This window comes from Camelina sativa, chromosome 19 (genome assembly GCF_030686135.1).
Source record: "Camelina sativa cultivar CO46 ecotype springtype chromosome 19, ASM3068613v1".
Lineage (NCBI taxonomy): Eukaryota > Viridiplantae > Streptophyta > Magnoliopsida > Brassicales > Brassicaceae > Camelina > Camelina sativa.
In genome coordinates, this window is record NC_141898.1 from 3,092,098 (window position 1) to 3,103,444 (window position 11,347).

Sequence of the window (11,347 nt, forward strand, 5' to 3'; positions counted from 1 at the left end):
TCGTTTTATAGAGAGAACCCAATGGGTTTTTTAAGTTCATCATGGGACCAATTGACGAAAGTAGTAAACTCATAAATTAATATGCTTTTTCTAACATATAATATTTGTCATAATTCTTCACTTTTATGGATGCAGTACGAAGGCATAAACAATGCAACAAATTTAAGTGTTAAATTAGTTGGAAAAATGTAATTAAAAAAACACACAAAAATCTAAGAAATCACTGAAAGAGAGTCCCTTCGAACTCAAAACGTCCATCAGCTAAACGTATATATACACAAAAACACAAAACTAGGTAAGCAAAAGATGAAAATTGTAGTTCAAAATGTCGAGGGAACAACGGTTATATGTCTTAAAGGATGTGACACATTAGTTCCACCGGCGTGAACGATGAACTCAGCTGGCGAGAAAGACGTTCCATGGCAAACGCAGATTATGCTGATCTCTGATTTCGAGTAACGGCATAGAAACCCATTCACGGTTTTGCCGTCCGGACCGTTACCGGTGCTAGTCACACAAGGCATCTGAGCAAACGGAAGCATACTACCGTCACCGTTACTGTTGGCATACGGTTTTGGCGGCTTCCCGGTGTTGCTTTTGGTTTCAGAGTTGGACCACTCTTGGGTGGTCTCCACTACCACCGCATCCTTTGAACCGTCTGTGCTGTGCACAGTTTCCTCCGTCCTGCTCTGCATGTTGTTAACCGGTGGTCTAACCGGTTCGGTTTGGTCAGATTGTGCCCCAAAGTCGCAACTTCCACCTGAACATAATAATAATCCGAATCATCTTCATGCAAATACCATAACCTTCTTGATTGTTATATGCAATCAATTCATCGAACTAAAATATCTTTATACTACTCTTAACTAAAAGAGATGCTAGGACATATCTTGACATCAAATCAAATTCAACCTCATCAAATATCTCGTTTTCACAACTTTATAAATATATTTTTTTAAAGCTATACTTTGTTTCTAATTATAGTTTTAATAATCTAATTTTTCCTAAAGAATCCTGACTTGGTCCAACTATTTATATACCAAATATTTATTATAGGAAAATTTCCATGTTGTTATTATACCTTCTTGACGAGAAGAGCTGCTAGGGTCGGATACGTCGGAGGAACTGCAAATGGGTGACCCAATCATAACGTCTTTGCTTATTTCCTTGAGTTGACTCGACCCATAACCGTAACCCATTTTGCTAAAGCTCAAATCCAAATCCACGCCGTTAGTGACTCCGCTTCTGATCTTCTTGCACACTCCGCTTCTTTGCTGCAGCTTCGCCTCCCGCTTCTTCCGTGTTTCCTTTCTACTCGTCACATTCGTCGTCGTCCCGCCTTCAAGATTAACGCCGTTATCCTTCGCGCATCCGACGGCGTTAAATCGTCCTATTGGTTTAGATTTCTCTGTTTTCTTGAAAGGACCTCCGAGAGAAAGACATAGCTCGAGCTCGACCTCTTCCACATCCTCATTTTCTCCAAGCTTTGTCTCCATTAATAAAGATTCAGCTACCATAAAACATCAAAACACAAAATCCAAAAAGAGATGGTTTCTTTCTTATGTTCTGCAATTTTTAATTTGTATTCTTGAAAGGGTTTTTGAAGTTTGGCTAACTTTTTTTTTTTTTTGTAAGAGAAAGGAATATATTATATAAGGGGCGGAGATAATTGAAGGGAAAGGCTTTTGGAACATGACACATGTCTGATAAGGATAGTGGACATGGGCGGTTTCAAATTACACGTATGACTTAAAATTATGAAACTGTTGATTAAGAGAAGGGTTAAGAAACTTTAATAGCGCTACAATCTCGGATTATCGATAAACGCTTTCCATTTATTTTTGTTGGTCTTCTATTTACCATTGGCTTGTAAAAATCAACGTAGAGTACCGAGGCTGACACGTGTAACACGTGTATGAAAACAGTTGACACGTGTAACCTGAGATCCTGCTGGCTTTGACGAGGACACGTTGAGTTTTTCAGTTTTCTTCTGTCTCCTCGAATCTCGAACACGACCTCGACTCTAGCTGCGACACGTGGCGGACATCGGTTAAAGATGGTCCCATGTTCTTCGAGAGACAGTGTTTAACAGGTTAAGACAGTCCAGCTCAGCAAATGACGCCGTTACGGCTTTGCGTCATCATCTAATGTGAGTCCGCGTGGTTCATGTTGGCCGTATTTATGGGCACGTGGTAGATGACAAGTGGCTGTAGAGAACTATGCTGTGGGTTAGATGACACGTGTTTTGATTCGAGTCGTGGAACAGCTTGTTCAAATTGATTTTATAGCTTAGCTATCAAAAGACAAAAGTTCCAGCCTTTTCTCGTGCATGAGTTGCACCTGGAAAGTGGAGAAAAAGGAAGATTCTTTGTATAGTACTATATAGCTTGTGATATTTTCGGGTGATTATATATATTTTAAAATTTTGCTTTTTTTTTCTTTTTTTTTTTTTTTTTTTTTTTTGTCATCATTGTAAAATTTTGCTTTACCCGCGGTCTATGTTTTTATATTCCTTCCTATCATCACATGATTTATTTATTCGTATTATTCATCTAGATTACATGGAAATAGAAACGGATATACGAAAACAAAAAACGGAAAACGGTTTTTTTCAAAAATTAAGAAATAAAAACGTTTTGGAAACGTATGTATATATACATATTCACATATATATTTATATATATATATAATAAAACACCAAACATAAAAAAACATATCAAAAAGCATCAAACAATAAAACTTCAAATATAAATATTAAATAGTTGAATTAAAACACTAATAATATTATATATTTATATCTATAATGAAGTTTTATATTTTAAAAATATTTATTTATTAAGTTTCAAATTAAAAAAGAAGTTTCCATCGTATTTCCAAAACAGAAATGGAGTTTCCATCGTATTTCCAAACAGAAATGTATAGGAATCGTGCTTTTATGCCTTGTTTCCGAGTTTCCACAAGTTTTTGTCTCCGAAACATTTCAAAAACAAGAAACGGACCTCCAAAAAAAGTTTCCATCCAACATAACTATTCATATTCACGTCATTTGCAAGGAGGTTCATGTATATCATCAGATCAGATAAACGCGGTTTGACAAGATATATATATTACCAAGTGGGTTTATGAAATATATAATGGGCCGGTTCAAGTTAATAGCTCAGGCCCAAATAAAGCTATTGTTTTTAGACCATCGTAGTTACGTTTGAGAAGGCTGAAAAATATGATCGCCTTTTTTGTTTTTTTTTAGTTTAACCGGTAAAAAGCTAATCCGCCAATCCCTATCCAAGATAAGCGCTAAATCGGTTTCCAAACAGAACTTATTACGATTATACAATCCCTAATTTGACAGTTCCGTTCCTCTTTTCATCTTCGATTTCAATCCCGATCAAATCGGAGGATTTCACGGCATGGCTACGGCCATCGAAGGCGGAAGCGACGTGGAGGTCGGATTCGCGAAGCTTCAAGGTGAGGATTTCGAATACTTTATGCAGTCTTACTCCATTATGCTCGGCCGTAATTCTAAGAAATCGACCGTCGACGTCGACCTCTCATCCCTCGGCGGCGGGATGAACATTTCGCGCAACCACGCTCGGATATTCTATGATTTCACTAGACGACGCTTCTCTCTCGAGGTCCTTGGTAAAAATGGCTGCTTCGTTGAAGGTGTCCTCCATCTCCCTGGGAACCCCAACGTCAAGCTTGACTCGCAGGACCTTTTGCAGATTGGTGACAAAGAGTTCTACTTCCTCCTACCGGTTCGGAGTATCTTAGGCGGGCCGTTGGGGCCTAGGCACCACGTCTCGGGCCAGACTAGTGTTGTTCCCTACCAAAATTATCATTCGGGTCCGGGTTCCGGGTCGGGTAAGAAGGGCGGGCGAAGTAGGGAGTTCTATGAGTATGAAGATGATGAAGACGATGATGATGACGACGATGAGGAGGATCTCAGAGGAAGTGGAAAGAAAACAAGGAGAGATGGATATGCTCCCGGAGGTGAGACCAGATTACTCATGATAGTGTTTGATTTATTCTTTTGTTAGCTTTAATATCATTGTGCAACTAATTAGGATGCAGGTTTCAGATTGTGATGTATGATTGATCTGATCATGCTTTTGAGACTTTTTAGTTTAAGTTGTAGTGATTGTGTGGTAAAAGTTTTGATGATTAGACCTTCTTAGACTTGGATTGCATGATAGTGACAACCCGATATTTTGTCTGCTTCATGTGTGCCAGAGAAGAAGAGAGAGGGAAGAGCAAAGGTAGACCGTGAAGCTGATGATCAGCAAGTTTTGCTGCTGGAGGAAAAAGATGTTGTATCATCTGTTGCCACTGTGCTTTCAGACTTGTGTGGTCCGGGAGAGTGGATGCCTATGGAAAAACTTCATTCTGTGGTTAGTTCTTGCTACAACTTTCTCTGCCTTCTTTTAATACAGCATGTAGCACGATCGAAAAGGCAATCTATATTTTCCTTTTTACAAGATTGCATGTTAATTGGTCTATATACAAAATCAATATGTTTTGGATAACTAGTTTGTTCTTACTATGAATCAAGCTCTTTGTTATTCAAAGGTATTGCTAAAGCATGGTAGTGGTTGGTCTGTGACACTGACAGATATTAAAGGAGTATGGAAACGTATGGCATCACAGTCGAGTAAGAAGATATCTGACACAAGAAGACTGGGCGATCCCTGAAGCAAAGGGTAAACCATGGTACGGTTTGCTGATGCTGCTTAGGAAATATCCGGAGCATTTCGTCATCAACACTAGATCTAAGGGAAGAGTTACCCTTGAATTCGTTTCTCTCGTTTCCCTACTCTCATAATCATCGCCAAGATGATTATGCTGCTTTTGTTAGTGCAGGATGATAGTTACTTGTTAGTGTATCTGTTTTCTGTCTTCACGAAATGATTCATGAGTGTATAAGTGGGGTCAGCGGTTTTGTCCTTGGTGACTCGGATTCTCTAATCTTTTTGTTGTTTACAGCTTTTCAACACCTTTTTTCTTTCTTTTCTTGCTGTTTTCTTTTGGAGAGAACTTGTAGATTTTGTTTTTGACGTTAGTTAGTGATATTTATAGAAAGACTAAACGAAAACATATCACAATCCGAAATACTGTACACACCAAATACAGATAAAAGTTGTCGGTAGAAAACAAAATATGGGAAGGTCAATAATTGATAACGCATACACAATTATTGATAATCGTTTGGACTTTGACGCCACATCAAAAGAGATCATTTTACTACACTAGAAGCATTTTTCGGTAAATAAAATGCGTTACGGGAGTTGAAATTTGAATAAAGTTTAAATTCTGAATAATGATGAATCGTTGCATCGACATCACTAACCCAAATCACTTGTACACGTTGTTTTGTTTGGGTGGTCATATTTTTAACCACTTATTTTGTCAAATGTTAAGAGTACGTTTAATTTTCAGATTTTACTGAACAGTCACAAATTTACGTTTAGTTTGGTGTGATATATATATATATATATATATATATATAAATGCGGCAACTTGAGTAACAGCTTGATGCTGCTGTACCAACTTGCTTACATGTTTATTTGATTATGAAATAGCAAAGATGCTTACCTTCCTTTATTATACTAATAGAAATAAAAAGAAAATAAATGATAAGTAGAACTACCTCCGAAAAGATCCAGAAGAGATGCTATGAATGTCAGCGGCTTACTCACGAACTGAATGTGTGCCCAATCTTAGTGAAGAAAAGAGAAGCTGAAGCTTCAGCAAGGAAAGCTGGGAAGGGAGTTTTGAAGCTTGCAAAATCTTTGGTCTTGAAAGAATCTGACCTTTTGTTTGGTGTTCTGAAGGAGGACCAAGTGGGCATAGACCAGACGACTGGAAGAACTAGAATTGTTGAGGAAGCGCTCGAAGGTATGAGACAGTATTTGCGTGCAAATACAACTGAAGACATCCAAGTTAAAGTCGATAGGGTGAGAAAATCAGTTGGTGATGTTGAAAAGGATCCAATAGCTAGAAAAACGGTTCTTAGACTCGAACCTCCTCCGATTATTCATCATGATGTTAATACGGAAAAAGGTTTGGTCTTTAGCTTTGACTTGGGTAAATCAGCAGGTTCAAAAGTTGCTGCTATTTCCAAGAATTCTTTGTTAGTGGGACTCGTCTAGCTCCCATATGAATTGGTCTATCGCGGATGTGAGGGTTAAACGATCTGAAGGTTCTACTCCGGAGAATCCAGGACAGTTCCTAGCTTTGTCCCAACCTTTTCAGGAAGGTGCAACGGTTCATAGGACTGGATCTTTTGTGATTGGTCCTTCCGGCACTATTCCAAGAAAGGTCAAAGCTAGACGTAAACCTCAGAAGTCTGCTAGGAAGCCAAAACCGAAACTACCAAATATCCTGGAGAATGATCAGGTTCTCAGTTTGGGGCTACAAAAAGGTGTCATAGATAAGAAGAAAGCAGTAGAGGAGGGCTCAAGCACTGCAAAATTCATCAAGCTTAACCATAGAAAGGCGATCCCAGGTGAGGGATTGCCCCATGATCAATGAGTATTTTGAGCTAGAATTGTCAGGGCTTGGGACGGTCTGGCTTTTCCTCGTCTCAAGGAGTTGAGTAAAACCTTCTTCCCTGAGATGTTGTTCTTGATGGAGACGATGCATAGTAGAGATATATTAGTAGGCTTACAAGAAGTTTTATGTTATGATCGTGTTTTTACTATCCAACCGGTAGGGAAGGGTGGATGCTTAGCTATTTTTTGGAAGAATAGTTTAAAGGTGGATTTCCATTATGCGGATAAGAACTTGATAGATATGCAAGTTCAGTTTGGAGCTGCTACCTTTTTTGTCTCATGCATCTATGGTGATCCGGATTATAAGAAAAGACAGTTGGTGTGGGAACGGATCAGTAGATTTGGTGGTGCTAGAAAAGAAGATTGGATTATGCTAGGTGATTTCAATGATATATGCAATAATAGTGAGAAGATAGGAGGGCCAAGAAGATGTGAATCTGTTTTCAGACCATTCAATGACATGTTGAGAGCTTGTGGAATGGATGAGCTGTCTAGTAATGGAAATAGATTCACTTGGGCAGAGAGAAGATATGACTTGTGGATCCAGAGTAGACTGGATAGAGCATTCGGAAATCAAGCGTGGTTTAATTCTTATCCTGCCTCAAATCAACATTTCTTGTAGATGAGAGGATCCGATCATAGACCTGTTCTGGTTAAGTTAATCGAATCCCAAGACTCCTATGTGGGCAATTTCAGATTTGATAGTAGGTTTTTGAATAAACCTAGAGTGGAAGAGACCATTGCTCAAGCTTGGGGTCCTATTGCTGCTGATTTGAGCGTCCCCTTAGCTACAAGAGTACGAGGGTGCAGAAGGGCTCTAAGTTCATGGAAGATAGTCAATGCGGTAAACTCTAAAGATTAAATTAGGAAGATTGAGATAGATCTGGACTTACAACAATCGATACTCTCTCCTAGCTTTTATCGAGTGGTTTCCCTGAAAAAAAGAACTGGCTCAGGCTTACAAAGAAGAAGAAACCTTTTGGAAACAGAAATGTCAGAAAAATGGAAGAAATGGGGGGATCGAAACTCAAAAATTTTCCATGCTTCGGTGAAGGAGTCTAGATCCAGGAATAGAATTGAGAAGTTGGTGGACATTAATGGCAATGATCAGTTTTCAGAAGGACCAAAAGGGGAGGTAGTTGCTGCATATTTTCAAGACCTCTTTAAGTCCTCCAATCCGACTCCCTTTGGAGATATGTTTCAAGGATTTCAAACAAGAGTCTCAAGGCAAATGCACAACAGACTAATAAGAGTGGTGACTCCTTCAGAGATCAAAGATGTTGTCTTTTCAATTGAGCCAACCAGTGCTCCGGGAGCAGAGGGTATGTCAGCACTGTTTTCCAGCAGTATTGGAGCATTGTAGGAGATCAGTTGATAGCAGAGGTTCAGAAATTTTTCTCTAATGGAGTTATGCCGCAAGAATGGAATTATACACATTTGTGTCTAATCCCTAAGATTCCCCACCCTCATTTAATGTCGGATCTCAGACCCATAAGCCTTTGCTCAGTCATGTACAAGGTAATATCCAAAGTTTTAGTTGACAGATTGAAACCTCTGCTGCCTCAGATTGTTTCTGAAACACAATCTGCTTTCGTCACTGATCGATTGATAACAGACAATATCATGATTGCGCATGAATTGATTCATTCTTTGAACACCAAGGAGCCTTTCAGTTCTGAGTGTATGGCAGTGAAGTCGGATATGTCAAAGGCATACGATAGAGTGGAGTGGAGTTATCTACAGTTTTTGCTCTCAGTGTTGGGATTCCACGAAACATGGATATCTTTGATAATGAAGTGTGTCTCCACTGTCACTTTCTCTACTCTTATTAATGGCAAGGCTTATGGAATGATCATTCCAGAGAGGGGTTTAAGACAAGGAGACCCACTTTCTCCTTTTCTTTTTGTGCTATGTACGGAGGGGCTGACACACTTGTTAAATCTAGCTCAACAGCACCAGAAAATTCAGGGTTCCAATTCTCTCAAGATGGACCGGTTATTCATCATCTTCTCTTTGCTGATGATAGCTTATTTCTATGTAAAGCAAACCGTGAAGAGGCTGTTGTGTTGCATAACATTCTAGCGAAGTATGGTTTGGCATCTGGTCAGGTCATAAATGTGAATATGTCCTCCATCACCTTTGGGAAGAGAGTTCCGGAAGTAATCAAATTGGAGATTCAGGGTTGCCTTGGTATTGTGAATCAAGGAGGAGTGGGACATATTTAGGCTTACCATAATGTTTTAGTGGCTCCAAAGTTCAGATGTTAAGCTATCTTAAAGATAGAGTGCATAATAAGTTATCAGGATGGTACTCCAGATCTCTTTCTCAGGGAGGAAAAGAGATTATGTTGAAGACCGTGGCAATGGCAATGCGAGTCTCTGCTATGTCATGTTTTAAATTACCAAAGAAATCCTGTGCAAACTTGACAAGTGCTTTAGCAGATTTCTGGTGGAATTCATCTGAACATGCAAAGAAGATTCATTGGAAAAACTGGGAAAGTCTATGTCTGTCAAAACATCAAGGTGGCATGGGGTTCAAGGACATTGGTTTATTCAATCAAGCGCTTTTAGCTAAGCAAGCATGGAGAATTATCCAAGAACCCGACTGTTTATGAAAGCAGGAGTTGGTACCAGACCGTCCTTTGGATGGAGAAGTATAAGGCATGGGAGAGATCTAATCAGTAAGGGGGCTGTTAAAAGAATGGGAAATGGAGCCTCTTTGAGTGTTTTGTGTGACCAGTGGGTAGATGATGGAGGTATGAGGGCGCCTCTTATAAAGAATATCTCCATTGACATCTCCCTAAAGGTATGTGACATCATTGATCTCGAGAGAAGGGATTGGAATATGGAGAAGTTAGAAGACTTGTTTTTTCCGGCTGACATCATCAAAATCAAAGAAACAAGACATGTGGTGTCAAAGGAGGAATTCCTTGTTTGGAAACATAACAAGTCAGGGGATTACTCGGTGAAGTCCGGTTATTGGTTGGCTACTCAGATGTAAAAGGAAAATTTAATTCGAGAGACAACAGCTTTGCCCTCTTTAAATACCTTGAAAGAGCAAATCTGGAGATTGCAGACTGAACCGAAGATAAAAAATTTTCTTTGGAAACTTCTGAGTAGAGCTTTGCCGGTTGGAGATTTGTTATCCCGAAGGGGTGTCAGAGTAGATGGAAGATGCCAAGTTTGTGGAATGGCTGGTGAGTCTATTTACCATGTTTTGTTCTCTTGTCCTTTGTCTAGACAGATTTGGGCTCTCTCCAACTACCCTTCGCAAGTTCCAGAGGAGGAATCGGTCTATGAACATATGCATCATTTGCTAAGCAACAGAGAAAACCAGATTTGGCCCTTTGAGATCAGGAAAAGTTTTCCATGGATACTGTGGAGAATATGGAAAAACATGAACAATTGGGTCTTTGATGGAAAATCCTTTTCGCCAATGGAGACAGCCGTGAAGATTAAAGAGGATGTCGATTTGTGGTTCTCAGCTCAAATGGTTGAACAATCACACCAAACTATACAATCCAACTTGACTGGTTTTCAGAGACACGAAGATCAATCGATGGTTCAGGATCAGTGGAATCCTCCTCCGCAAAATTGATTGAAGTGTAACATTGGTTCCTCTTGGTCAAAAAAAGAAGGAATTGGTTGGGGCTTCTTGGGTGGTAAGAGATGTTACTGGTGTTGTTGTGATGCACAGTAGAAGAGCTTTCTCCAATATAAAGTCTAAACAAGAGGCGAATCTAATTTGTGTGGTTTGGGCTATCGAGAGTATGATCAGCCACAATTTGGGCAAGATTATCTTTGCATTGGAGGATACTGTCTTGGTGGGTGCAGTTAATAGGCTAAAGGCGTGGCCATCTTTTGGTTTTCATTCTGCTCAGATCTTATCGGTATTGTGTGGAATCGATGAATGGAAACTTGTTTGTGAATCAGGGATTTCTAATAGAGGAGCTTTTCTCATTGCGCGTAGTGTGTCCGAAGATAGTAGGTCTCACTCGTATGTGGCGGCAGGTTTTCCTTTTTGGTTAACAGGTCTTTTCAATGATGAGAGAGTTGGATCCTCTTTGTGAACTATCCTTTTGCGAGTAGTACTCTTTGATGGAACCATTTTTTTGTAAAGATCCCTGGTGATCCGGATAATGTCTTAGATGAGTTAGTGAGTAATTATTAGTCTTTTTGGTCTTTGTACAAGACATGACTTTCCTCAAGTTATATTGTAATCCATAACTTCGCTAATTTCAGTTGTGACAAAAAGAAAAAAAAAAAAAAAAAGTAGAACTACCTAAGTTGAGACTTGAGAGTTGAGAAACTGCAAATATCATTAACCAAATAAAACATGTCGTCGGTGGAAGTAGCTCGTCACAATCGCCAGAGGATGAACATGCCCTTAGAAATATTTTATCATGACTTCGTTGATAACATATAAAACTTTATTAAGAGTAGTGGTCATAGTTGTAAGATTCCTTTTTCATATAATCAAAAACTATAGTATAAAAAAAGACTAACGCATGATACACGTGTGTGGGGTTGGAGCTCAGAGTTATTAAAATATTAAAAACAATAATACATATGGTTTACAATCATTTATGGATTTTTTTAATCAGACTCAATTGCTACAAAAAGTTTGTTTTGCACTAAACTTATATACTAAACTAAATTATCTTGTCCCTTAATAGATTAATGTTGTAAATGTTATTTTTATTATGAATATAGAATTAATACTACTAAATTAACACATAAATATAAAAATGTAAACGTTATTTAAAAAATATTGTGAAAAGACTAGAACATCACTCTTTT

At 38.8% G+C, this 11,347-nt stretch overlaps 3 protein-coding genes across 4 annotated transcripts; 2 read left to right on the forward strand and 1 right to left on the reverse strand.

Annotated features, from left to right (window-relative positions):
* Positions 1-211: 211 nt before the first annotated feature.
* LOC104764435 (uncharacterized) lies at positions 212-1,846 on the reverse strand. Its single transcript, XM_010487968.3, has 2 exons — positions 1,082-1,846; positions 212-760 (listed from the first exon to the last, which is right to left on the reverse strand). The coding sequence occupies exons 1-2, from the start codon at positions 1,515-1,517 to the stop codon at positions 321-323; spliced, it is 876 nt and encodes a 291-aa protein (XP_010486270.1). The 5' UTR covers positions 1,518-1,846; the 3' UTR covers positions 212-320.
* Positions 1,847-3,184: 1,338 nt separating this feature from the next.
* LOC104764434 (FHA domain-containing protein FHA2) lies at positions 3,185-5,083 on the forward strand. Of its 2 annotated transcripts, none has more exons than XM_010487965.3 (3): positions 3,185-3,990; positions 4,231-4,388; positions 4,610-5,083. In XM_010487965.3, exons 1-3 carry the CDS (start codon positions 3,408-3,410, stop codon positions 4,817-4,819), a joined length of 951 nt encoding a protein of 316 aa, XP_010486267.1. In that variant the 5' UTR covers positions 3,185-3,407; the 3' UTR covers positions 4,820-5,083. The 2 variants fall into 2 exon arrangements, with proteins under 2 accessions (XP_010486267.1, XP_087358224.1); XM_087502098.1 differs by having other exon boundaries at positions 3,286-3,990; positions 4,567-5,083.
* Positions 5,084-9,714: 4,631 nt separating this feature from the next.
* Positions 9,715-10,617, forward strand: LOC147920091 (uncharacterized). Its single transcript, XM_087503128.1, has 3 exons — positions 9,715-9,744; positions 9,792-10,040; positions 10,183-10,617. Exons 1-3 carry the CDS (start codon positions 9,715-9,717, stop codon positions 10,615-10,617), a joined length of 714 nt encoding a protein of 237 aa, XP_087359254.1.
* Positions 10,618-11,347: the final 730 nt, after the last annotated feature.